General features: G+C 38.2%; 2 protein-coding genes across 5 annotated transcripts; one reads left to right on the top strand and one right to left on the bottom strand.

Annotated features, from left to right (window-relative positions):
* Positions 1-6,714: 6,714 nt before the first annotated feature.
* LOC111264815 (protein FMC1 homolog) lies at positions 6,715-12,171 on the top strand. Of its 2 annotated transcripts, XM_022840993.2 has the most exons (7): positions 6,715-6,845; positions 7,143-7,286; positions 8,035-8,309; positions 9,084-10,343; positions 10,615-10,681; positions 11,061-11,193; positions 11,543-12,171. In XM_022840993.2, exons 4-7 carry the CDS (start codon positions 10,263-10,265, stop codon positions 11,679-11,681), a joined length of 420 nt encoding a protein of 139 aa, XP_022696728.1. In that variant the 5' UTR covers positions 6,715-6,845; positions 7,143-7,286; positions 8,035-8,309; positions 9,084-10,262; the 3' UTR covers positions 11,682-12,171. The 2 variants fall into 2 exon arrangements, with proteins under 2 accessions (XP_022696728.1, XP_022696729.1); XM_022840994.2 differs by lacking the exons at positions 6,715-6,845; positions 7,143-7,286 and adding an exon at positions 7,554-7,665.
* A 3,613-nt stretch (positions 12,172-15,784) lies between these two features.
* On the bottom strand, positions 15,785-23,372 carry LOC111264814 (uncharacterized). 3 transcript variants are annotated; one of them, XM_022840989.2, is made up of 4 exons: positions 22,042-23,372; positions 20,589-20,800; positions 19,420-19,628; positions 15,785-19,137 (listed from the first exon to the last, which is right to left on the bottom strand). In XM_022840989.2, exons 2-4 carry the CDS (start codon positions 20,710-20,712, stop codon positions 18,892-18,894), a joined length of 579 nt encoding a protein of 192 aa, XP_022696724.1. In that variant the 5' UTR covers positions 20,713-20,800; positions 22,042-23,372; the 3' UTR covers positions 15,785-18,891. The 3 variants fall into 3 exon arrangements, with proteins under 3 accessions (XP_022696724.1, XP_022696725.1, XP_022696727.1); XM_022840990.2 differs by having other exon boundaries at positions 20,589-20,797; XM_022840992.2 differs by having other exon boundaries at positions 22,570-23,372.
* Between the last annotated feature and the right edge of the window lie 4,292 nt (positions 23,373-27,664).

Below are 27,664 nucleotides of genomic sequence, written 5' to 3'. Positions count from 1 at the left end.
TGATACAGTTTTGCACCACAAATATATCTTCTAAGTAACTGGAAATGATCTTTTAGGAACAAAAGAAACCTCGTACTTCTCTAGTCTGCTTGGACTGCCCTGCCGGTGAATGGAGCTGAAGGTATCACAGCGGTCCTTTTTATTTTACCTTCTGCTACACTTATTACCTCTTGAAGGGTGTCAATCGTAAATGGCCCTTTTATAAAGATATCTTTGTGGGCTGAGATCTTGGCAATGACGAAATGCTATTTAAGAGTAATGCAGAAAATCGACTTAATTTTTGATGGCCGTCTTCTTTCGAGCAGAACTGTTGCACCGGCTGATGTTAGCCATTGTTACACCTACATAATATCAATCCTTTTTAGCTTAAATTGAAGCAGAAGAGCTTATTTACTACAGGCAGCGCTGTCAGTCGTCGAACCTCCGGGACATGCTACTATCAGGAATTTTAGCCCTGCTATGATGATTCGCAGCGAACCTTCTTGAGCCTTTTTTTTTTTATTTTTGTTCTCACAAAACCTATGAGATAACTATATTGTGTAATAAGCAGTTGTACTATTCGATCTGTTTTAATCCAGTTTATGATGGATATTACTTGACACTTTCTAGCAAGATTTCGCTGGCTTAAGGAATTTCATACACGACCTATATATACATACTCGAACACTGAACTGAGAGTCATAAGGCACGTACGATACGTATAGTTTCAAAGTGAATTTTTACAAAAATGCATAAAGAACCAGCATACACGACAATAATCAGATCTATTCTGAGTTAAAGGGATTTTTCCGCCTGCTAAAAACGCATGTATTTAGCATTTACTATTCGGAGAGGATATTTATTATATGGGCATACAGAAGCGGCATCATTAGATACTATATTTATTGTATATACTATAGATATTATTTTTATCATTGGGTGTTTCAATGTATCGATTAGATAATCATGTTTATATTTGTAAAAGGATGTTTTCTGCTCACTATTTTTGATGATGGTACGAAATTCGTACATCTACTTTAGCTTCCACGCAGCAGGTAATTTATTAGATCAGCCAAACCATGTATATAATGACGACAGAGGCAAGATGCCCTAGCATTTAAATCTAGTTTAGAGATATATATATATATAGTTATTTTGAATAGAGTAGGGTTAGGTGTGGCATAGTGTACAGTCATCGCTTGATAGTACTGCAGTTCGCTCGCATTAGCCATTAATCTTCATTACATTTCCGCGGAAAAATTCATGAATTCATGAATTTTGCCGCGGAAAAAATAAAAGCAAACAAGAAAAATGTATCGAAAATGAAATCTGACGGGTAACTTCAACAAGGGTCAACAAGGATTCTATATTTGACGCTCGTTTACTAGAAGACCCGCTGGCGAAACTGCCAGCTTGATCTATACACTCTGCTAACGTTAGCCAGGCGCTAACCTGCTAAGAATTTCTCTACAAAAGTGAAAGATTTCATAAATAGGGGGAGAAATTTTCCTGTTAAAAGGCTGGTTCTCATGAGTGCCAATTAGAATTCGCCTCCGCGATATGCCTTCAACTCTTAATGTAGACTAAACCGAATCTACTAGAGCTTCCTCTTCAAGGTTATTCCCAATCGCACTTTTACAATACCAGGCCGTGGAAAATATATCGTTCGATTACAAGCAACGTCCGGCAATTTATATTCGGTGGAATATTTTTAAACTCGAGTAGTTGGGAAACCCTTCCTTTTTCATCACAAATAATCCACAAAAAATCTGTAGCAAGCCTACTGTAAGCATCCGTCGAGTCTTAAACGCACCCTGACCTTTTCCCTTCACGAAAATGTAGAATCATATGGTTTTGTATATGAATGATATTTTTATGTTCGAATGTGTGTAAGTTTTCAGTATGTTATAGGAAACTGTAGGAGATCGGTGACGATACTGCATTGCTCGATTGACGAGCTGATGCAGTTCCGACATTTAGGCCAACTTAGAGAGAAGAAGGACCGCAGTTCTGTGTATGTCATCGAGATGGATGTGTTCTGCAAGTATGACTTGAAGGCCGCCTAGATGTGACGAATCGGACTGAGCAGGCATGTCTGTTTCAGTTGTAGTGAGAAATTCGTCTTCTGTCATTTTTTATGAGTTTGCTGAACCGCGGAAACACAAGGTGCCGTTAGTGTGGCCAATGCATGTTGCTCGCGTGCCTTTACCTAATTCAGGTATCCAATATTATTTCGCCGCTTTTTCGTGTCTTTTTTACTTGTATATTATTAACTATCCTGATTTATCATCATTATAGAACTTCGTGTGGTTCGTGTTGTGCGCTGGCCGAGTTAACGGGATGATTCGTTCAAATTTTGTTCCGCTAAGGTCCGGCTTGGATTTTTTTTCGGATCTCTTGTGTTCCATTAAGTCATGCTTGAATTGTCGAACGTGCCAGCTAACCGAGATATGGAACGCAAAATATTTCAATAGAAGTTTCATTCCGTGACTAATGTCTGACTTACTGCCAACTAAATCACCGCTATCAGGAAATTGACCGGTGCGCAAAAAGGCTTACATTAAATTTCTTGCATGCAGAGTTGACTTATCGCATTCAATCGCACATCGAAACCATTAGGCCTTAGAGGGAGATGGCATGACTCGTCACCTTAAAGCCTTGCCGGAGACGAGCATATCAGCAGCACGTATTGTACCTATACTATGTTGTATGTATGTATGTAAAATGTCTACCTAACGTTACCTGTTGCAGCAATAATAACCAGCCTGTTGTACCTTGCAGAAGTTTTGTTTATAATAAGTAATGGGCTCAACAATGCCTCATCTAATATACCGTTTATAAACTTAGGCCTGACTGTATCGATAAATATTAAGTGTCGTACTATTCCAGCCTGCGCGTGTGCCTATGCATAGTAATTATATGCGTATTATAATAACAAAACGTATGCATGTATATGTCCATTAGTGGAAATGAACTTTAATAACAATTGCACTAAGAGACTGTCTACCAGATTTTGTCACATCTAACTACACTGGTCCAGTACGCAGAAAGAACAAATGTGACGATCGTCAAGTCGCCGATTCAACCTGATGTCCTGAACGACCTCTTGCAGTTTTCTGGACTAAGAAATGACGGAACTCTCTTACATTGTGGCCTGCGCCACGGGTGGCCTAGGAGACGATCCCGAGTCATGTTTATATAGTTACTTTAAACATGCAACAAATATCCGCAACTGCAGGGAGAAATTTTAGACAAAAATTCTAACGACACCAGAATAGGCATCACACGTGCACCTGCTTAACTAGACAATCCTATACCCCCAAGTGCTGGAAATTTCAATAATGCACCATCAAAATAAAAAAAAAATATATATATATATAAACTAGGTAAATTCGTGTGAAATAAGCGGCTTGAGACGAAATGGGGTGACTTTAGTGAAACTTTAGGCTTTTTGGACTTGGGTTGGGTAATTGCAGTCCTTTCACAAATATAACTTAACTGTAAGTTCTCTTACCTCCTCCGAGAACACATATATGTATATTAACATGGTATAGCAGCGCTTAATAGAAGAACCACGCGATGGGAAAATGCAGAGGCAATTCAGTTGATATATGATCATAGTCGATCGCAGATTTCGTTGGCAGGTCGAGGATCGAGAGTCCTTAGCTAACGAAGTACCATAGTAATAATAACAGGAATCATAATAATAATCATTATCATAGTTCTTACTAACCCTCAACGACTGCTTCTCCTTTAACTATCAATTGAAGTAACAGCCGCTTGTCTCGGTTTCATCTGCATGCATGGACCTACTACTAAAAGAGCTGCCTTAGCGTCTTCGGCATATAAATATTACATGTTAATATTTCATTCGAAAAAATAACCCTAGGCCACCCTCAATGATGTTCGATGTGAAGTCTCCGAAAGTAAGTTCAGAGAGTAAACATGATAGGTTTAAAAGCGGGAAAGTTGATTTGTAATTCAGTAGGTCACGTGAGAATTTTTTTCGCTAACGGGAACTCGATTAGCGTCAATGAAATTGTTACGATCCATTGACTCGGGAGGTAAGCCGCCAACTCGGTCTTTGTGAATTTGATGAAAAGCAAAATTAAGATCATGGCTCCCTGAGGTCTATAGGGGTATGTTGAAGGGGTTCGTGCTTTCATCGGCCTGGGCATGGGATTGCGTACTGTGTCGTCGGTGAAGAGATCTGTACGTTTGTATATTTCGAAAAAAAAATATATTGTATGCGATGTATGACAGGTCCTTATTCAATCTTCGATCACTAATATTGAATAAATCCACTCTAACTTGCGCATGATCTTATTTTTGTAATCATCGATAATTGCCAACCTAAATGCTAATTAGGTAGGAGCCCAGTTTTATCATCCAGCTTACTTTGCAAACACTACACCTAATAATTCACGTAAAGGGGTATTTTGTTAGATTCACTGAAGAGGAGACGCACCCAGTAGCAGCTTTTATCGATCTTAAAAAACTTTCGATAATGTAGATTGTCGGAAGATGACAGACAAACTAGTTTTGTTTATACTCAACAGTTATTCATAACTAATTTCTAACGAACGGAGAGCAACGTATAAAGGTATTGGTAGTAGCAGAAGTCCTGTACAAGTGTAGGTTGTATGATGGCGCACCGCCAACTTTAACGTTGAATCCAATTTTCTCTAATATCTATATCAATGATGAAATATTTATTTCGATAATTTTTATCTGAAGGATGGTATCATACGATTGGCAGGCGATAATCTCTGTTTTCCAAAGAAGAAAAACAAAAAAAAAATCTAAAGATTTCAGAAATCAGTTTTAGACAATAAATATGAAATGCCCTCAATGGGAAATGCTATACACGAGCTGAGCCAGACATAATGACGCTAGAACTGTTGTTAAGAGTGGGTAGGGCAATAAGGCCTTGGATTGTTAAAATATCATACTCAGCTAACTTTAACTGTGTGATGCTTAGTCGAATACGAATAGCTTAGCTCAGTTTTCCAATAGAGACAATCAAGCTAAAAAAATGTGCTCAAAAAAAACTGAAATTTGCTGTTGGTATATTGTATAAATCGAGGAATAAAACGCACATTCAATTCCGTAAGTCTATATACTCCGCAACGACAAGCTCTGCCTTTATTTACTGTATGGTGTAAACTGTCATTTAACAGTTATTTCGACGATAGCTTCCTTAAAAATGTCTAAAAAAATGTTGGAATCTATAAGGCGAAAAAGGTATACAAAGTTTTAGCGGCACACATAGTTATTCTGCCCAAATAGACAGGTAAAAGATCTACTGATGCCCGTAGTAAAACATATGCACTAAATAAATGTTTTACCTTCAAATTAGTGGAACTTACTACTAATAGGTCAGCCATATTGTGTTGTCCTGTCAGTATTAAAAAGGATCATCCAGCACTATCTAATATTTTTGAAAATAAAAATAAGCCTAGTCACAAAAAAACAAAAAAAGGTAAAGTCATGCATCTTTGAAATTTTTTGGCAAACCTTTTAATTCACGATATGTAAACAACATATGCATTTTAGACATACACTATATTATGAGTTTCCTCATTCAAATATCTATTGGGTTTGGTTATTTATTCTATACAACGGCCTTTCTCAAATAATTACTATACTCTTATTATGTCATGTACAGATGTTTACATACTCTGCTGATAACACAGTATACCACGCAGATGCACATACTACTGATTCGTGAATAAATGTTCCTCTCACTCTATGGAATGGTCGATCAAATCAAAACCTCTCGCATAGATTAGAAAAGTTACCTCACAGACGGTATTAACCAAAATACGTATTAACGAAAAAACAATTTCTCACAGGATATCGTAAATAGGATAATGACACACGTGGCACATTATAATAAGGTGTAATGCACACCTGACAGGTTTTTCTTGTCGAGCCTTTTTTAAAGGGCTTCAGGTAGCAGGCTGATATGTAATACGACAAACATACGCATGCCACTTTATCAGGTACTGTCAATTACTTCATTTTTAGATACTTTCCTTTAGGACGCCATGTTAATGAGGCCAATTTAAGGGACAAGAAATGCACTAATTAACTCAGTATTGTGAAAAGAACTACAACATTTATAGATACCCGTAGAAAAAGACAGAAAAACAGAAGTAATAATATAATTTATTATTTTATAGAGGTCACGCATATGTTATGGCCCTGGAGGCGGTAAATCAATTTCAAAAGGTGTCAGGTTTGATCCACTCGCGTTACTCAGTCAGTTCTTTTTCCTTCAATATGTTTATTTCGACGATTACCTGATACAGTGTGATCGTATTCATCAATACATATATATATATATATATCCAGCTATTGTTAATCCCATAAAAGCTCCGTAACGACTTCCTTCGTATTTTTATGGACTTGTTGCTTAAACTAATCAAATCGAGATGCTCTAAATAATAGTTCCTTCGAATTTATCACACGTGCGGAACTATTTCGAAATGTCGTCAAAAGTGGCGCAACAAATTCGAGTATGTTCGGGTACGCAACTACAAAGAGCCGTACTGCTTCTTTGCGCAAACATGATCCTAGAGGAAACGCGCCACTCGAAAAGAATGAACTGAGATGGCGTCTCTCTCTCTCGACGGCAATTTTCAACGATGGGAAAGAGTAACTTACGGCAGCGTATAGTAAATCGAGATTTGTGAAAGAGCTTACGTCTGGTTCTGTGCGGACTATACTGCTGTTGATCAAGTCATTCGAAATTAGTTCGTGTTGGCTGGCGCAAATTCGCTAGCTCGCGTACATGCGTAACATGTCCCAACGAAACAAGCTTATTTAGAAAACTCGATAATAATAAATACCATAATCCAATTGTATGAAATAAATCCACTCAAACGAAAGCTGATATTAGACATATGATATGATTAGACAAAACGACCCGTTATGCAGAAATTCAAAAGAATAGACAGAAAAAAAAACTCCCCAGTCCTATGTGTCTATATCACTTTAGTTTATTAGGTTCTTTTGCAGATCTACCACTTCTATACTTATATTTTACGTACGTGTTGATAGCCTAATTAGAATAAGATCTATCACTAGAAGATACATACCATATAGAGATTAACGCAATCAAATACAAATCGTATTTCGTGCTGCTTCGTGTGAAACAGGCGATCACAGTCGAGGGTTCCATTTAGAGCGTTCAACCTTGGCCAGTGGCTGTATAAAGTGGAGTTCGCTGCTGTTTTTCAGTTTCAGCGGTTCATTTTCATGGCACTTCCTAGGAGGACGCCGTTGGCCGAAGGACAACAACGGTATGTAGCACACCAATTTAGGCCATGCAGCTATCACATGCGTAGCCAACGTTAATTGATCTAACGTTAATTGAGCTAACGTTGATTGGTTTTATTTTATACCTAAATATTTGAAGGCTTATGCTTTAGCTGCTTAAAGCCTTATCCCTACACTCCTTTTCTGAAACTGTGGTTTGTACGATGGTGCTTAGTTAAACGTAGACAAAATCACATTTTACTAGTAATATAATACTAGAACCGTTCATAAAAACTGTGTGTAATGTATGACACGTGAGCTTGAAATAGCATTTCTATTCCGGTCTTTGCTGCTTTCGTTCAATATGGGCACGTACGCACTATAAAAACATAGACGAAACTGGACTAGGCAACAAATTGCACGGTACGTTCGTGAGTATATACAATTCAAGAGCAGATCATCCAGGTAACAGGGGTCATTCATTATCAACCGGTGCTATCACTATATACACATATATACGTATTTAAGCATAGGCATGCCGAATCTAACCACATAATAGCAGCAGTTGCAGAAACCCTTTTTTAATGTGTCACTAAATATCTTACCCTTTTAATAACGGGACGAGTAATTATTGTGCACATTTAGGAATAATGAAATGAAATAAACGCCTGTTATTTATTATGAGTTATTATGGACCTAGATCTACGTACACATCTCTAAACAACTGATGAGATTTCTCATGTTGAATGTAGTGATTTTAATGATTAGTTAAAATATCAAATATGATTTCAGGTTTAAGTTCTAGCCATTAGCACGAGGGACTTCGTGTCGAGTAAACCCCATAGCTGTTAACAGCCATGATGAAGTTGAGCACCTTATTAGCAGTCGTGACCCTGTGTTCAGCTCTGCCGGATTCAAATGTGCCAACATGTAAACCAACAGAACTAGAGGTAGCCATGGAAAATGAGCCTGTATTCAAACAGTGCAATGGAATCCTTCGTAACTGGCTACAAGCTAAGTGGAACTTGACTGACGATCAAGTCAGAGCTGTCGGAGCCAAGAAGATCGTAAGTTAGCAAAGTGCTTGTTATTTGCTTTTATTGTTCGTAAATGTACTGTATATTAGAATTTACATATTGCCCATTAACCGCCCTTCATATACTGAGCGGCTGGTTCAAGCTAAGAGTCGAAGCTGGTACAAATAAGTTAACTATTAAAAACACTGGTCCTATTTGTCTCTGGTCGTCTATTTGGCCTTTCATTTGCGCAGTAAGTTTTGTTGATCGTACATATTTTTCGCTGATAAACAATGCATCTATGCGAAATACCAACATAGCATTAAAATACGCTTGTTAATGCTCACATTGATCCATATCTTGCTCAATATTCATCCGCCGTCTAATATTTTACTATCTAATACCGTATTTCCTATAGCTAAAGGAAAGTGTTTCTTTGTTTTTTAAATTGCCGATTTTAACAAACTAGATCTGCGCCACGTGTAGTAAATAGTGACGATAAATCTAATGAGCAGTAAACACTAGCACGGAAAAATAAAGTCCGGTTACTGACTAATAATAGTTATGCGGTGATGGTCGCGTTCAGCTTAGTTTATGTTAGCTAATTTCAGTAAGCTCGATAAATATAAAGCTTTTTCGGGTCGGTCGCTCTAGCCGTTTTGTTTCCAATGCTGCTCTACAAAACCGTTATATTAAAGAATAATTAGAGTACACGTACACACGCAGACACGTTTGACAGAAAGATTGCATTAGTCATGATGTGAAATTTACGACTAGTACCAGCAAAAACAAATACGTTTGTTTTTATATACGCGTATATTTCAGGGAAACGAAATTGGCTCCCAGCTGCTCGTTCAGGTTTCCCCGCAAGTCTGTATGGTCACACCCATCTTCAACCCGCCGCGTGGGCCCCCAACGTTGGGAAACCTATGCAAATTCGAAGGTTCTTGCTTGATACCGCCGACATATAGCAAATGTTAGCAGTGTCTATCGAGGACTGTTCGATTTGGGTTAAACTATCATTACAAGATTGTCCTGCAAACGAAGTTGTGTTTATTTAGTTGATAAAGTTGCTAAATGTATACAGCCACTCTGCGTAAACACGATCAGTGTCTTCACAACTCTTCAATATTCGAATAGGTTATTTTTAATTAGCTTGTGTGGAATATAATTTATGCTATCATAATGCTGCATCTATGCTTAGAACTGGCTAAAACGTTTTTCTTGTTGCCACCGCCATGTTGATATCATACGTATTGATAAGATAAGACGCCTGTAGGTGGTGTTAGCAGATAGTGATAAGGCCTTTCACTCTACTACATACATTTAAAAAATAAGATGTTTCTATCATCAACGTTTATTTGCCATTTTTACTAGCAACTCTCATCATGCATCTCGATTCGAAAAGCCACTCTAATAGTTTTCATCTGTAGGCTGGACTTGAGGGCAATACTTTACTATAGGTGGCACAATCTGCGCTGACAAGATAGACTCACCACCGAGAGCAGTCTGCACAGAATTCGTACTACGACCTTAAAAAAGCTTCCCCATATTCTATAACGCTACTAAACATCGTGGCCAGTATTTATCGAATCATGACAGTCAATTGACCGTCACACATATCACTTAGTAATATACTTGCGACACGTTTCTCTGTAATATTATAAACAGTGTCGAAAATCCGTTAGGTGAACATTGTCCAGCGTAGACTAACTATTAGATTTACGGCTCTTAATCGTGCTAATATTAACTTGTTATCAAATACTTGCGTCATATATATCATGGAAAATCACCGTAGTACAGCAAGATTTTTCACTGCGAGCTCCATAAGTGAATGCATCGCCGTCTCTTTTCGCCTTTGCTTCATTGTCGTCCCCAGCTCTTCGCATCTAGAACTGGAAATATATGGCGCGCCCTTAATTCAAAACAGACGATCCCTCAAGGAAAACATAGCTTACTATTATTCTTTGCTAGTACCTGCGCTTTCTTCTTAACCTTCTGTAAATGGACCCAACAGTAATCGTAAACCTACGTAAATTTGTCCGTAACAGTGAAGTGATCGAATTGCTTGCGATTGTCATTAATGTAAGTACAAGATTGAACTAGAATTCACTTAACGCCCCACACAAGTCAGGGCCGGTTTAAGATACGTTTTCATACGTTGGGGACTGACGTCCGCAAAGCGACCCTCAGATCTTAGAATACAAATAGGTGAGATTCTATTCTATTCCAAACTAGTTTCCGAAGATAATTGAAATGTCAATTTTTTGGATAAAAATTTTAAGACAATTACTCGCTATATGCAATAACACTGAGCGAACAAAGAATTGTTAGATTTTATTAAATGTTTGTTTAGGTTAGCAGGAAATTGTCGCTTCGTCATCTCAACAGAATTCGTTTTAGGACGCAAGACTTAGCTAAAGGTAAGATGGTGAATGCTTGAAACCAGCCATAGATAAAGTTTATTTCGTGTGGAAAAAAGCTTTACACTAGAAATAATGCTTAATTGTAGTATCTAACGTAAAACTCGAATTATTTAATTCTGTTCATGTATTGTATAAGTACGAGCATATGATTTTAGTGCTGGCCATGTCTCTTTATTTATTGTTCACAACTGCTGGTCCGCGAGTTTGCCATAACATGCTATATTATAGGGTTGTCCGCACGTAAAATGTTCGCTTTTTGTTCTGGTCACTTAGCTACATACGGTAAATTCCGTTGATTAAAGGGAGCCTGGGGCATTTTAGAACGATATGGCCGCAACAGCTCGTGCTTTACGCTCTCTGCGCAACTTTTACACAGAGCTGCGACGTAACATGCCTGCCAAGATGAAAATAACGGACAGCCCCGCTGTTCGATTCACGTTGGCCACAGCTCGAAAACACCGTGAAACCGACGAGAGGCTTTGCCTGCAGCGACAGGAGTTAATCAACAGGTAGGGCCTCCCAGCCAGAACATACTACACTCGTAAGAACAAACTTCGCGAAAAAATATTCTCCCGGTATCAACGTCATGTCAAGTAAAAAAAAAAAAAAAAAATGTGAATAAGTTTATTACGTAGCAGTTACCGTTACCGTTATAGTTACCGTTTACAAGGTCCTGCCGTACGGCTAATTTTTATGAGTGCAGGATTTATTACACTAAAACGTACACACAGATTGCAGAGTGTGAGATTGTTTGCACCAACTTTGTCAGCTCTGTACAGTCAGATTTTGCAGTGTGTAGTACATTCGAGTGACAAATCAATTAAATGCGTGTTCTCTGTTATGTTAATTTAATTCCAGGCTTGACACGTTTACGGTGTACCTGCAAAGCAGCCGTCGTGTGGCCGAAATCACAAAACAATATCATTCACATGGGGAGCGATCTATTGAAGAAGCGGCTTCGCTTGTGGGTCTTGGCCTTCCCAAAACAAAAGCATAGGAATACAGTTCAAAATTACACAGGAACACGAGCTACCATTAACCATTTTTAATGAAAATAATATTAATAGAACAAAGACTATGTACATATTTTAAAAAAACTTCGATAACAAACAAAAGAAACGCAAATATTTGCCTGTGATCCTTGTTGTTTGGATATAATTAGAATTCTTAACAACAAGATTTTTTTCAAAGAAGCTTTTTTTTTGTTCTCCAAACTAGTTTGCCCATAACAACTTATGCTCGTCGTGCTATAGGTTAAACTTGACTGCGTAAATAAACGCCAATAACTCCGATTGTTGACATCTGATAACTGGAGAGCGTTTCTCATAAGTAACTAATAATTAGACGATAATTATTTCATTCTACAAGAACAAATCATTACTTATGGATTTTGCCTTGTATCCAGTGAGTTAAATTATCTCCGAATAAAAAGAAATTTGCAATTTAGGGGAAATTATTAATAAAGGGCTCATTATTAAGCACTCGCATTTTGCGGTAACTATTTTTGCCCTAGTTTTGGGATGTTTTATATATATATATAGCACAGAAACGTGTATACTTTACCTACATACGTCTATATACAGTGAAAATTTCCCTTCTTTTATTTAAGCTTTCAGTTTACATTCTCTTCCATTCATTATTTTTAGGTACTTTCGGATAAAAGCGAAATAACGACTAATCCTGACGTAGATTCCAAATGATAGATTGGCGCATCCGTTACCATATGACACGAGGCCTAGGACGAACCTTATTCCAAACGATCCTACTGAATATTTGCGAAATTGTGAACAAACCTCCAGAATTACGCTAAAGAACAACAACAGGTGGTTATATGAATAGGAAAGCGAAATCATAGCACTAACGATATATGGAGTTACCTAATCCATATCAAGACACTTGAGGGTTAAGAAGACTTGAAATCGCTTAGTTATTTGACAGCTACGAAACCCCGTACTTTATTTAGTTTATAAACTAATTTATAAACAAATTATCTTAGAAAGAAAACAATCTTGTTTGCATTATAAATTACATGAATTTTGAAAAAGCATAATTAAGAAATAATCATATTCTATAAAGATAGGGCGGCTATTTTTTGTGGAACTTAAGTGAACCTTATTTGTGACTGCGAAGTGAACACGATCCGTATAATTAAAGAAAGTCTTGTAAAACCAATAGCTGTAGTATATTAATTTTTTTTTTATTAAAATAACACCAATGTTATAAGTGTAGCCAGGAACCTATACATATTATTTATTTATCGAATCGGCCTGGCCATTCTCCTCATGTTTTAACATGGCATTAAGGTAAGAAAAAGATTATTAAAATTGTCTAAGTTATTCAACTATAAAACGAAGGTAAATATCTTAAAAGGTGTCAAGTTTTAAAGAAAATTTAAGGATACCAGTGCGAAAAAAATATGCAAAAACACATTGTGTGGAAAGCTGAAATCGGACCGCTGGCAGGGCTGTGAACTCGGGGCTGCGCGCATCTGGTTGTGAAAGTCGAATTTATTTCGTTATGGAAATATATCCCTTATACACAGATTTTGTGACAAAATGTTTAGGTCTGTCATGCGTAACTTGGCCGCCTTGCCACTAGACTTCCTAAGGACTAATCGAAGTCGGAAGAAATGATACGTTATTATCTGACTGCTAAATTTTTATAAAACTATTAACAAGATCAGCAAAATACGCTTTTCACAGAATATAGAAATTCGAATTATCCGTACAACTGCGCCAGTTGGAATATCTTTAATCCATTATACATCGCCCTTTTAACCCTGTTAGTAATTGACCCACTAACTATAATGAAGAAACATATATATTAGCTGTTCTTCCAAAGCCTACAACGATCTCGTCATATCCGAGCCAGTCTTCCTCTATATCCTTGAAACGAGCAACACAAGCTGGCCGTACTCTCCACAGTTCGATATCTTTGACCATCTTATTACCATGATAGCATTTTCTAAAATAAGGACTCCGAAACGTGGGTGTTTATTGCGGTCTTCTTATATTACTCGATACTTTTTAGGCGACCACTGGTACTATCAAATCGAGGTACTTTAATATTGATTTCGAATTAGAATCGAGTTATTCACACTTTGAAGGCAAATTTCTTAATACACCTGCAAAGTGCCATTAGGCGCATATGGCTTGGTTTTAGAAAATCGGTAGGTGCTTAGTGTATGCTAATAAAATGCGTAACAAGTGACATTTTGTTGATCTGCTCGGTGGCAATGGTTGGTGTCATGCCCAGAATGGATACATCGGATGACACCAACGTATGACAGTAGGTAATGTTTGTATCAGATATTTATGATTTAATATCGAACGACCCACAATGCTTCATGCTAATTAGAAAATAAAATGCTTCAATAAAATATGGAACCCACCAATATCTGAAAGAAACACATATACATTGTATTAAACTAACATTTTGATCGCAGGTACACAAAGGGTAGGCTATGCTGAACGAAAACAATTTAATTTAAACAATGAAGAAACCATTTAAGAACAACGTAATGCAATTGACTACGGCTTCTCTATGTAAACAATAAGGCTAAATTTTTCTAGTCAAAATCCACTAAGAATCTGCACCCGTATTTTGTGCGGGTTCGTCAACCCATAAATGAAATTACTTGCAGGAATACTGTTAGATCTCCCTAGAAATTGTCATATTATTGGATCATGAGCGCAATAAGCAACGCTTAGAAGAAAGTTTGAAGTAATTGCAGTTGGTTCACCAGAACAGTGGAATCTTAATTCTCCTCCGTAAACTTCTTTAGAGAGATTGGTTGTTACTAAACCCCAGCCCGTTGATAATATGTCCTGTTACCCCGTGTACACTAAAGTTGGATATTTCACTTGTTAAATCATATTACTTAATAGCATATTACTTAAGATATATATTTGTTATATCTAATTAAAAAGAAAAGCAGCTTTAGAAAAGCCACAGAAGGAAGATCAAGAAACAAACATCTTCAGGTAAATTATAGATGTACTATGAGAGCAATAAGCGATATCTGCTGGAAATTCTTTGCTTATCTAACGCCAATATTGATTCCTTTATTGGATTCATGATAGAAATAGAGCGGTCGGAGCATTTGTATTTGTTCCAAGCGAACCAGTAGTCAGCCGTCTAACAAAAAAAATTGAGACATTAATTTCTCTAAATTATCTAGTAACAGGAAGTCTGTGGTTGATCCGAGGCTTAAAAAAATACACAATACCCGCTTTCTTGGCGGCTTGAATCTTACATTCATTAGTGGTACCATGCGAATGCTGACACAGCATTGTATTTAAAGTCATTTATATAAAAACACACGCAAATGCAATTTTCAATAGAAACAAAAAGCCGTTTACTCTTATGCGTTCCGACGGTACGTGCAACTTCGAGTAACAAGAACTAACACTGATCACCCTAATAAGCGAGATCAAGCATTAGATCGAATGGATTAATCTGAATTCATCTGAAATTCATAATTCTGAAATTTTACTAGGAAAAATGAAAAAAAAACAATGCTAATAATCAGAATCGATATTCGTAAGAAGTATCAAGCGTAGGGATTTCGACTTGAATTTGCCTATCAAATTAAAAATAGGCCCACGTAACGTTTACTTTGAACAAGAATCTACTGACGGACATCTCTGTTGAAGATAACACTCCCGTAGTAATAATACCATTTATGATGAATAGTTCTAACATGAGAAGCGATCCGAAACTGCTCGAACATTTAGCGCACCCTGAGACATTATAAAAGCCCTCTAAGGAGGCATTTCTCAGCAGTTGTTTTTAAAAGCCGTCGTTGTCGGAGTATATATGCTAGTTAAACAAAATGTACGATAATTATATTGTTAATATAAAAGCTGTGACTACTTAATGGTACAGAGTTTTTTTGCATGTTTTTGTTATGAGTTCCTCATAGATATGTAACGCTCATAGATATGAACTCCAATACAGCGCGTTAATTCAGCGCGGATCGCTAAATATTGCGAAGCGAATTGTCGACATCTAACACTTTAGTAATTAATAAGTGTGAGTTTCGCGTCTAGTGTAACTTTTCGATGTAAGTATCACTACCTATTTATAGAGTGAAAGAGATATTGTCTAAACATTTTTATTTGTTTTTTTTTTCATTAAATGTATTTATATTACAGAACATATGGCTGCATTCGCAAGACTATAGCAGTCGTTGTTACCATTCCCGCCGTTCTCCTAACCCCTGCCCCCTTCAACCACGTCCCATTACTTAAGCGCATGTATTTATGGCTTATAGTTATATACCTGTTAAACTGTTCTTGTGGTCGAACTACACTCATATTTGTAGACAACCCAGTGTCCCACCTTCTAAAACCCTCTAAAACATTTTTTTCAATCCACATACATATGCTACATTATCTTTGCCATCACTTCCGGCCATTTTTTCGTTCATATTGAATATATTTCAATAAAGATTATCTATATATCTGATAAAGCTTATTTCCTGCAATCTTCAATGTCGCAATAGGAGGTTACGGCGTGCCTTACCGCATTTCTCACGTTCAATTTTGTTGCTGTTCGTTCATGTTTTAGAAGGACTGCGTATTTAAGAAAGATTTAAATGGTAACGTATAAATATGTGTGAGAATGGTAGTCATTATGTTTGATAGGCTCATAAATTTACAAGTAAATGGCTAACTAAGCAATTTTCTCGGTCGTTTAATCGCTACTGCTTATGGTGTTTAGATAGTACTGAAGTAACCTAGCTACTCTTTTCCAGTGAATTGCGGCGAAGTCAATGTGAGCTAATCTGAAAAACGATCACCTTTACTATATTCACTCGAATTCGTTTAAGTTTTTCTTATGTCATTGATTTCTTTATTGGCTATTACTCATAACGGATTGAATATTTTAGTATCGCCAACCTGCTTACGAAGCTCTTACAAGGCTCATGAATTAAGAGCCTTTTTACGACATAATAACGGCACAACTTACGTATGATACCACCAATTCGCTCCATTCCTGATTACGCATTATACTCAATAGGTTTTACGCACAACCCTTCCGAAAATCTCAAACCTAATTTCGATTGAGTTACTGTAAATCGTTGTTGGTCGTTATTACTGCGAACAATTGTACCCATGGGTATCCACTGTACACATCTGCCTATGGTCGTTTAGTATTTGCAGTTTCTTGTAAAAAGCTTTTGCCCTCCTTTTGACCTCGGCAACAAAGAAAACTTTCATTCCTACAGCGTTGCTTTGTTTTACGCCGCTTGCAGACATAGCTCCTTTATGATCAAGTTATACTGAGACGATTTTTAACATTCTTTTGCCGCCTATCCACACAGTATTTGTTCACATGTATGGCTGCGAGAATCACCTCTAAAGTCAACTATGTCGTACTATATGATTTATTTGACTAAATTTTTCAAAATAAGTAATTTTTCAAAAAGTCTTGCCGCATTTTAATAGGAGATTATTCGTTAGTTATCGAGAAGTTCGCAACCGCTGTTCTTCAGTGTCTCTACATAGATAAGGGGGAGATCCTGTGTTTCTTTAGTTCTTTGTGTTTTTGGAACTTAAAGCGGATTAGTAAGTGTCGCGGGAGGTAGTCAATCTGCAACAAAGAGCAGATAGGCTATACGATTCTTTAATAAAATATGATTATTATATCTAATATCTACGTGGTTTTTGTGCTGATATTTGAGACGCGTCTAGCTATCAGCTGCTATATCCTTTATATCACTATTAAGTTTTGCAAGCGTATATATATAATATTTATTTTGCTTTGCACGCCGTGTAGATACACGTTGAGATTAAAATTTGCATAATCTGCCACCTTGAGATTTGAATTAATGAAAGCTAATTCGGCTCAATCTTTATTTGCTTGAATAATTTACTAGCTCAGGTAGAGATGGCGCAGTTGCTTCACTCCAATTTTACTCGCCTGTAATGTTTGGAGTACGAATATACAGCCAGTTCTTGGTTAACAGACAGACAGATAACTGGTATAGAAGAACTGTTCGACAGAACAATACCACCGTACATGTCGGCGTATGTACACCAAGTAATCTTTATACAAGAGTTGATAGGGCCGGACTGTTTCATTTGTCGCTTCATACAGCTAGTTTGCGTGGTTTACCCCTTGCTACAAATTCATTAACAGATTGGACACCGCTAAAATCACTGTTGTTTTCTTATATTCAATAATGTTACATTCAAAAACTAGATCAGACACGCACATATATATATATATATAATTATGAATACTGACTAAAAATGCGAGGTACAGCTGTGTACACGTGGAGCTCTGTCTGCTAAGTAGTAAGATTCAAAGTCATACCAAAAGTCATTCGTATTGGTATATTCGATTCCTCACAACTTCAACCTCCTTCTGTTAAGCTTTCATCCATCACTATAAGCGACCGTAGCGGTGATTTTAAGATAGTCTACGTACAAAGCACATAGTCAGCGTGTCTCCCACTGAAAGTATGTTATTCCCGTCACTAAATAAATGAACGCTGGAATAATTAAACCTCTGCTAACCTGGAACTTTGATAGAAAAGTAGTAATGTATATATAGGCCACTTAGGGCGAACAAGTGGTTAATTAGTAAATTACATAATTCTCTTGTGGCATCAAGAGGTGCCGTCCTCATAAATGCGTTCTGAAGTAAGATTTCGAGTAGTCGTTTATTTTCTACCGTTCATTGGTTTCGTAATGCTTTAATAGAGAAAGAACTTGAGCAAAATATACAAACTAGTCTGATCACGCTCGTGAATTTCTCACCCTTCGATAGCTACGCATCATAGAGATACCCCTAGCTGTCCTAATTAGCCGCTATGACGGTGACGCCGCTTGCCTGGTAGCTGAGAGTGACTCTAAAACTGGCTCCTGCCTTTGCCGCGCGATTTAATACTGAGCGTGGACAAACAGGAGGTGGTCGCACTTGAGCATTTGCATTCGTGTTGCCTAAACTGAGCCGCCGGATTGTAACATCGGTGACGCAATCCCAAGGCGTTGTAGGCAGCTTTTTCCCTCGCTGAAAAAACTTTAGACTACTCTCTGAAAGCGCGTGGAAGCATACTTCGTCGTATTATCGCCGCATTTATACCCAGCGGCATTTCTTACGTTTCTGAGCGGACTGATTACTTGAGGTTGAATAGGTAAACTTAGATATTTGGTTATGTCTCTACTTCTTTGCAAAATCGAATCCGTGCATAAATTTCATTGTTTGTGAGGGATGGCCGTAGCTTCATCGTACGAGGGGGGCGCATCACAGAGAGGAGCGGATGCTTCTTGCAGATTACCGCTGCGCTGTTGTTGTGATTGAACCTGCGTCGGGGGCATATTTGGGTTGTATGCCGGCTGCGGAGCGATACCAGCAACGAAAGGTGGCGCCGCAAACGTGCCTACTCCAGGCGTTGCATAACTCGTTAGGACGGGCTGTACCGCAGCAGCCACGGGGTAACCCTGTCAATGCACGACGAATAATTCGAAATAACAATAAGATTGATATTGTTACTGTACGACAAAAAAGACCGAAAGCATAATACAAAATAGGTCAAATAGGTAACGGTCAATATGGTCTTCCTGACTTTCATAGGTAGCATATTTTACCTAGGAGACCCCAGAATAATCGAATGTCGATAGTATCATCTCACTGTGAATTTTGGAATAAATGTAGCCTTGGGTTTTGTTAGAAATTGGAGTTTAATCGTTTCATTGATAATAGTACCTAGCGGTGTTACTAACCGGATTAGGGGTGACATTGACTTGCGGCTGTATCGGGGCTCCTGCGTGACTTTGAGGACCGCCGACAACGACGTAACCAGGTGTGCGATGTTTGGGGTGGCAACAACAACAACAACATCGCCAAATAAGAACGCCCATCAATAGTAAGCAGCACAGGGCCCCGAACGAGTAGAAAGCCTCCCTATAGTTGCCATCATCCACATATTTTGCTGAAAATGAAAACATTAATGTGGCCACTTCGTTTGACTTCAACCGGGCCAGAAAAAGACTTTCTTCTAATTTTCGCTACCTTATGGCTAAACTGGGTGTAAGAGTATTATTTACATACAATGTGTTAAGTATGAATAGGAAGAATTCAAGCGTCGCTTGTGTATATGTTACAGCTAAATGAAATCGGTTTTTATATGTGGCGACAGGGCATTCCTCACGGACTTGTTGATTCAATGTAAGTTTTATCGCTTTTCGCAAGTTTGGGGCTTGAATGACCGCTCGTAAATTATTTAGAAAGTTCCTGATTCGCAAAGCCAGCTGTTTCAAATTTTGGGCTAACAAAATCGAAGATATTGAAAATTCAAAGGTTCAAAAAAGCGCCACAACTTGAAAAAGCAGCAGTCGTTACCGGTACGCCCGGATCAACGATGTCTTGAAAACAGTTTCTACATAAAAATTCCTGAACAATCAAAAATCTTTTTTTAGTGATTTCTTATATATTTCCAACTCCCTCAATCTAAACCGCTTTGCTTTATTGAAGTCTCGTTCTGCTTCTTTGAAAGCCACATGCGAGCTGTGTAGACCGTTGATTTCAGGCAGCCAATACAGCATGTAATCTGGCGTTCGCTTAGTACCAAGAATCGCTGGTGGACGGATGCCCATTACGACAATCAGAGTGCCAGCATGTGTCACAATTTATGCTAAACGTCCTGCACAACAAATAGAAATCTCTAGGCAAAATGGTGTCCAATTTTGACAGCCTGCCCATTCGTGCAATCAAAGTGTTGTCCAATTAGAAATAAACACCTTGCTATTTAAAACATTATTTCTGATAATCACTTTCATCATTGCAAATGGCCACAAAAAAAAAACTACGAAGAGAAACGCCACCCTTTATGAATCTGTAAACCTTTGCCGAATTAAGAAAGGCTACATAGATTCTCAGTAGTCCTACTCACCGGCTATAAGAGAGACTAGTGCAAGAAAGAAGAGTATAGTTCCGGTTCCTATCGAGCGGCGATGTACAATTAGCACATTGCCTGTTTCAGGGTCGACAAGCACACGGGAACGCGGTTCCGCCATTGTCGAGAGCGGAGACCGACGACCCCTTGATTTGGTACTGGGTCCAGCTGACACGTTTACCGAATCCACCCAACAAACTTAAGTCCTACTATTAATAAAAAAAATCAACAAGGAAAAGTTCAATGATTAAAATTTCTGATTTCTCCTAATTTGCTAATACTCATATGATCGAACTATATCGCAAGTTTGTACGCATGCAAGGATCGGATTATTCAATGGAAATACACGTTTACGGCATATCTATAGAAAAAGTAAAGGTTGATCTCGCTATCTTGATAAGTTTGTTATGCACTTACATGGAAAATAACCCTTACTGTACAACGATTTCGAAAATGTTTTTGCTTTCGAAGGGAAATCCGAAAAGGATTACGTATATATTACAGACCTAAGAAGTAAGTATTTCCCTACAGGCCAATGACGTAACTATTAAAGCTTTGCTATACGGCTCAGAAAATTGGGACTAATAGAACCGACTGACATACGACGTACACCAAGACGCCGCAATATACTCCTGTCACAACGAATTTAGTTAGATACGTCCTCCATATTCGTAATTTTGCAGTACGTTCAACGAACTAACACATGTTTTATTCCGCAAACAAGATTCCAGCCTTATTTATACTCAACAGATTTGAGTTCCGCAGTTTTTTTTCAGACTAATTTTAATTCAAAACATGACCTTCGCCTTTGAAGAGACTTCCCTACGGTAAAGAAAATATTTTTACGAGACAATGAGAGCGACAATCATGGTTTATCCTGTAACAAAGATAGTGAGCCAGGTTTGCAAAAATAACATAACGATTTGCAAAAATATCTGTGCTATAAACGAGATAACACCGAGATCACATTCGTCGGCAACTGAACAGCCTTAATAAGTACAGCCTTTTGACAATAGTGCTGCAAACTCGCGAACTAGAATTTTCAGATCTGTGCATTGTGTACCTAATGAATATCTAGTCTACTAGAGCCGGGAAACTTACGGAAGAACCTTCACGAAGCTCCACATATCAAACTTTTCACTGGCATCGCATATTTCCTTTGCAATCAGATCTCTATCGTTATCATCGGGTTCATCAATTTTGAAACACGACACAAACCGTGGGAACTTACATATAACAAAAGATCGGCCTATATATACTGCACGCAACTTGCATAAAAAAAAAACAAAATTGGTGCCAGTAACTCTATTTTTATTTTCTCTAGTAGGAAACTCTATTTTTATTTTCCAACGATCGAGATATCATGGTTCGTATGCCAACTTGATCGACACTTATCTCCACCATAGATAACATATAGAAGGAGCATGAACCTAATGAGCAGTGGACTTACTGTATTTTTTTCCGTTCTTGCTGCTACAGTAGTTGTTTCTTTTGAAACTGTCAGAACAGTCTCAATATGCAAATGCACCAACGGTGTCCAACTTCTCTATTATAACACAAATAAATTTGAAAATCAGCTTTTCACTAATATCTTCGCCTTCAATTCCACGCAGGCAATTTCGTCACCTTCACACAAAATTTTCCTCTACTTATTATATATACCGGTGAAACCCATTTACACATTCGTACACAAGATAATTAGCTCGGTCGATAACTTTCAGTGCAGACATATACCGTTCTACAGTGTATACAGCAAGAAACCTTTAGCTGACAGGAAATACTGTTTCTCCAATTTCCAATAGCTCCACCCCAATTACAAACGGCACTGATGTCTTTACACTGATTCAAATTCTTTCAACCATTTTATCTAAGTATGTAGAATCAAGCCAGATCAGGTAACACCGCCGTCTTGTTGAACTGACTTCTATGTCTGGTCCAGTTTATTTGTTTTCAAGTCCACTTATTTCGCATCACTTACACGAGAGACATTTCCCTCAGCCGTTCGTCGTCAACTAAGTAATTTCGAGAAAACAGGTTCACTATGGTTACTATATGCACGGGCAGTCTGGCAGCGAATGGCTCAGCTGCGTTGCAGCTCCTTCCTCAGACGAATGCAACGACGACAGCGACTCCTGCGATCATCATCAGCATTTGACCCAGCAAGCCCCAAGCAAAGCAGTCGGCATCGGCCGTCGAGGCACAAAAAGGTATAGCGCTTGCTAATGCTGCTGTCGCTCCTACACAGCTGAAGACGTAAGGCGAGCAGGAGTTGCTAATAAAAGCCACCGTTGTCACTATAACAGATGCAATCCGCACCCGTAGCTGTAGAAGCAACCTGTGAGGAAAGACAGATGGCGAATCTGCACACTTGTTCAGAGCTTCCTCTTCCTTTCGACACTACAGCTTGCAAGCGACTCTATATGCTTTGGTTGGTCGCATTTTCGCTTTTTTCTCCGTTTTAACTGTATCGCGGGAATGCTGATACCCAACCTGACCAAGCATTTGAGAGGAGCATGCGCGCGAAAATTTGAACTTGCATGCGATCGTTTTATAAGCTCACCGCATGATGTGTCTAACAGTGAGATAGGATGAAGCGATAGGATGGACCGTTCGATATTTACTGGCGTTGCTATTTTGATCTTTGCAATGTGAATTTGACGTGTTGTGAGAAACTTTTAGCGCCTAGTTGCGTCCAACACCCGCAGCTGCAATATAGCGTTCTGGGTTTGAATCTCCACACCGTAAACTTCGTAAACATGCGAATGTAATATCATTAAATAAATGTGCATATATATATATATATATATATATATATATATATATTTAAGATGAAACTCAAGGTGTATTTCACGATAGTTACTGTCTATATAATATGAGCGTTGATTCAGTCATTGCTGAATACTACACTAAGACGATCATATAAGTCTTTGTTACATTAATTCCATTTTTTCTTGCTCAACGCCAAGTAATGTCCCATTTTTAAAATGTGACATTATTTGTTTGTAAAAGTAAGTCAAGTTAGCCTTTTTCGGTTGTCAATTTTTAAGTACTGCTACGTGCGTAGAAAAATCAAAGAGCCAATGTAAACATCCTAACAAGATGTTGATGGCGGTAAGCGGGTAGTCGGATTCATAGACAGATCCGGTCAGCAAGATAACCTTTTCCGAGTCGAAGGATTCTGTAGAAACTCAGCTTTATCTAGGCACATGGATAAACTTGCACGTAGGTCGTGAGATCGCTTTGTCTTGGGAGTTTGCCTTTCCGTATATATTCCTGGTCATACGGGCCATACATTTCAAGCTACCAAGTTGCCTGAATACACGACGCCACTGGCACTGTAATGTTTGTTAAAGGCGAAATTCTAAAGCGCCTAAGATTGGGAAGTTCTTTAAAATAGAGGATACGAAAAGCTAAAAAGGAAGAAAAATAAGTATATACACTTGAGAAAAAGTTGCATTGTAGACCTACAAAATGTTTTATTTAACTATTGATGAAAATTTGAGTCTCTTAATAACTACGACATAGCTAAACATGTTAACCATTATTTGCAGCGGCCGTTAACGATAATAATAAAAATAGCTTTCGAAAAGGTACGAACGACTTTAGATTTACTGTATTAGGCATATTGGTCGCGTCACCTTTTTCCAATGAGTTGTAGAAAACCATAAATATATACAAAATATAATTTGTATACAAAATTCCATGTCTGGTAGCTTTTCGTACATTCGGTTATCGCTTTATAGGTTAATTTTATGTTGGACAAACTCTGTTTAGTACATGAACAATACTCCTGCTTGTGTCAGTTGACATGATGTGATGTCTCTATACCCTTGGTAACCCAATGCACGGAATGATTCCTGTTGTATACATACAACTGTTTAGTTGTGTTACTTGGTGTATAAGTGTTTTAAACCATACGTATATATGTATATGGGAAGAACACATATTGAATGTTATAAATATGTTCGTTTGTTTCCTTCCTATTTTGAGAAGTCAATTCAGTTTTCGCAACATAGCGCATTGCCGTTCTAAAAGTTCATGTAGGCGTGCTTGTACGCTTAAAAATTGCTCATTAACTGGCATGACTTACAGCTATTTTTTAAAAAGTAGGCTTATCGAACAAGTACACAGCAGGACATCTGCATCAACCGGCATCTAGAATCAGGTGCGCAGATCCCAGTTGGCTCGTGTTTTTCAATGTCGACGTTTATCAGTAGTTCTATAGCGTACACAGACTTTTTCCTGAAACATTTATGGCTATCTCTTTCCAGCACTGAAATATGCTTTGGATGAGTGGGGAATGCGTTTTGACAGCTCATTCGTTGCGCATGCTCCGACATATATACACACAATCAAAATGCAAGGGCGCCATAAGACCTAGAGATTATTGGTGATGCGTTTACATGTTAAGTGACTGGGACTATGCATCTTATTCGTACGGCGGCGGTTTACGCATCGTGTTCGGGTTGAAAGCGGGCTCCCCCGGGAAATCCATTGAAGAATACAGGTGATGGCCCACACGAGTATGCGTTCCGTAATAATTTGTGATTGAGCCAAGAACCAGAATAGCGGGTCGTGATACGTAGATTATCAAAACGAAAAGTTAATAGAGTCATGTCGCAATACGTACACATACGCATTGCGACATGACTCTATTAACTTAAAATTGCACGTGACTTATATCTATGTCAAGCAGTGGTAATTTTCATCTCTTTAGATTGCAATAGTACATACCACATCTACGCTGATTACGCAACTGTAATAAGGCCTGTGGGTACTTCAGTGACGACAGTCTACGTACTCCAGCAGAATCTCTTAATCGAAGACTAGAAATTGCAATGTATAAATATAGTCACAAATTTTAGTGGCTAACTTTGAACTTTTGATCGCTAATTCTCTGCGCGCTCTACAAAATACCTCCCATGTTTTTGAACAACTACAGATTCTGGAAGTTGGGACCTGACGCCAGCTCTGACATGTGAATAATTGATTACAACTGGAATAAGTTTATGTTGAATTAAAAAATGTTTGTAGAGGTCAACTCAAGGTATTACATTAAACAGTCTATTGATCTTGTTGTGTTTCGTCAGTACGTGCAGCATCCTCGCGGACCCTGGGAATCCCTGGAATTTTAATAGTCTGAATGCTTACCATCAATAGATAATGATGATCCACTATACTAACTTTTTATAGCTATTTTTGCACTAAACATCATCTGGGTTTAGTCTGTAACTGAGTGAAGATGAGAACAGTAACGGAAAATGTTAGCTTACCGGACATTGCACCTGAACAGTTGTCTGCGTTTGGGGCTCATTAGGGAGAATATACTCAGGCTGCCTGCGACGACAGCAACAACGCTACAGAAGATTGAGTAAAATGGCCATGGTACACATGGTACAGACTGAAGCTATGATGTACAGGCCATCTTTCCAGCTTTGATCATATACGAGATTCGCTTGAAACAAAGGATGACACCAACAATGGAACTTCAACAATCGCCTTTGACGCATGACATACAGGAGACATTGTACAGGAAATACAACTGAATGGACTCAACTGTATCTATTTACTTTTAGACGTACTAACTGTTCCCAAGTAAGTTATGAACGAACTTATTATGGCTAGATCCATGCTGCAAAGAGTAACAGCGAAATAAGGTCAAGCTAAACCGCCTAGAAAGAATTATGTACCTCACTTCCAACAGAGCATATAACGGCAACAAAAAATAAAACAGCTCCGAATGCTATCCGTTGATGCCGAATCACAGTAACCGGTCTGTCACTTGGGTCGACGGTCACTTGAACACTGCGGTCCATTATGCAAGCTTGGCAAAACCTACTAAAGCAGTTATTTTTGACAGTTATCCTCTGTCTGAACTAACAACCCTTCCGTCACCTGTAAACTTTTAATGTCAACAATAGCACCTATTAGTCGTCGACCAAATAACATCGCCATCATTAAATAATATCATGAGCTAAATTGATTTTTCGGAGAATATTTCGGGGTTACAGTGAGCATGTGCAAAACCCTCTAGCTTTTCAGCCAATGCTATCTAATTTTAAATACATTTGATAAGAGCCACTGATATAACAGTAGTTGAGAGTGATGACAGATACGTCACATTGACGTTGGTAAAGCCTGGATTTGATGCAAGGTAAAGGCGCAAGAGCTGGCGTATCGTGACACGTATGAAGCTCACCTTCACCGGCTAGGGAGTGCCCTTCGATAGTTCAACGGTTCGATGTAGGCAGATTATAGCGCCACGCAGACAAAACAAAATCGTTCACTTAATTTTCTGTCTGTTCACAAATTTCGATATACTTTACTCCTCCATAACGTCACACATACTTTAAATGAGTGGCTTTGCAATTAACATATCATAGGGTTATATTAGGGTTTGAAGCTCACATTTCTTGCTTAAAATCCAATTTGTGCCAAAAGAAATTGATTACAATCTATGCCTTATTACTTTCGGCTGCAATATTTTAATAAATGCATATATTTCGTATGCATAGATTTCATAGGAAAGCTTTATAAAGATTTCCCAAATTTATTTGCCCAACGGACGACCTCGTCAAAATTAAACTTAGAAGTTTCTTTTTAGCACAGATAACACACGTTTCTGGATTACGCCTTCTTGAGCTTGTGGCGACATTAACAATGATCCAAGTGTCGCATCCTAAACGATTGCAAGATCATTTAAACATCCTGGAACGGTATAAGCCACTTTATACTTAGTAAGTGTAAGGTAACGACACAGCTATAGTTTTAGGTTTATTGCAACCTCCAACGGCCTAGAACTCATTTAGAACTTGACGATGGTTCTTTTCACTGTTACGCGATTGATACTACTAAGTAATGGCTCGTGAAATGGATTGAAAAACGTGCTACATTACTTCAAGGTCTGATGAACCAAACCAACTCGGTGGTAGCCATCAAGACGCTTAAGAAGCCCCTCCACAAAAAAACAGTTAGTCTTAATTACCATGCTCGCCTAACTAGCCCTAGCAAATCATGTTCTGCTCTGCTATTGTTTCATGTGAATGACTAACTACTAGCTTCAAACGGAACGT

The sequence above is a fragment of the Varroa jacobsoni genome, unplaced genomic scaffold (genome assembly GCF_002532875.2).
Source record: "Varroa jacobsoni isolate VJ856 unplaced genomic scaffold, vjacob_1.0 scaffold_901, whole genome shotgun sequence".
In the NCBI taxonomy this organism is placed as follows: Eukaryota; Metazoa; Arthropoda; class Arachnida; order Mesostigmata; family Varroidae; genus Varroa; species Varroa jacobsoni.
Note: the sequence above shows the minus strand (reverse complement) of the source record. Positions and strands in the feature narration are given on the sequence as shown.

Bases quoted from the DNA above. Each gene is read 5' to 3' on its own strand.
- LOC111264815 (XM_022840993.2), top strand. From the start codon at position 10,263: ATGGACCCAACAGTAATCGTAAACCTACGTAAATTTGTCCGTAACAGT. The intron at 10,344-10,614 runs GTAAGTACAAGA...ATGTTTGTTTAG, and splicing joins TGCTTGCGATTGTCATTAAT to GTTAGCAGGAAATTGTCGCT. The intron at 10,682-11,060 runs GTAAGATGGTGA...ACTTTTACACAG, and splicing joins GACGCAAGACTTAGCTAAAG to AGCTGCGACGTAACATGCCT.
- LOC111264814 (XM_022840989.2), bottom strand. From the start codon at position 20,712: ATGGCGGAACCGCGTTCCCGTGTGCTTGTCGACCCTGAAACAGGCAAT. The intron at 19,629-20,588 runs GTGAGTAGGACT...TTTCATTTTCAG, and splicing joins ACTAGTCTCTCTTATAGCCG to CAAAATATGTGGATGATGGC. The intron at 19,138-19,419 runs GTTAGTAACACC...GTGCATTGACAG, and splicing joins TCAATGTCACCCCTAATCCG to GGTTACCCCGTGGCTGCTGC.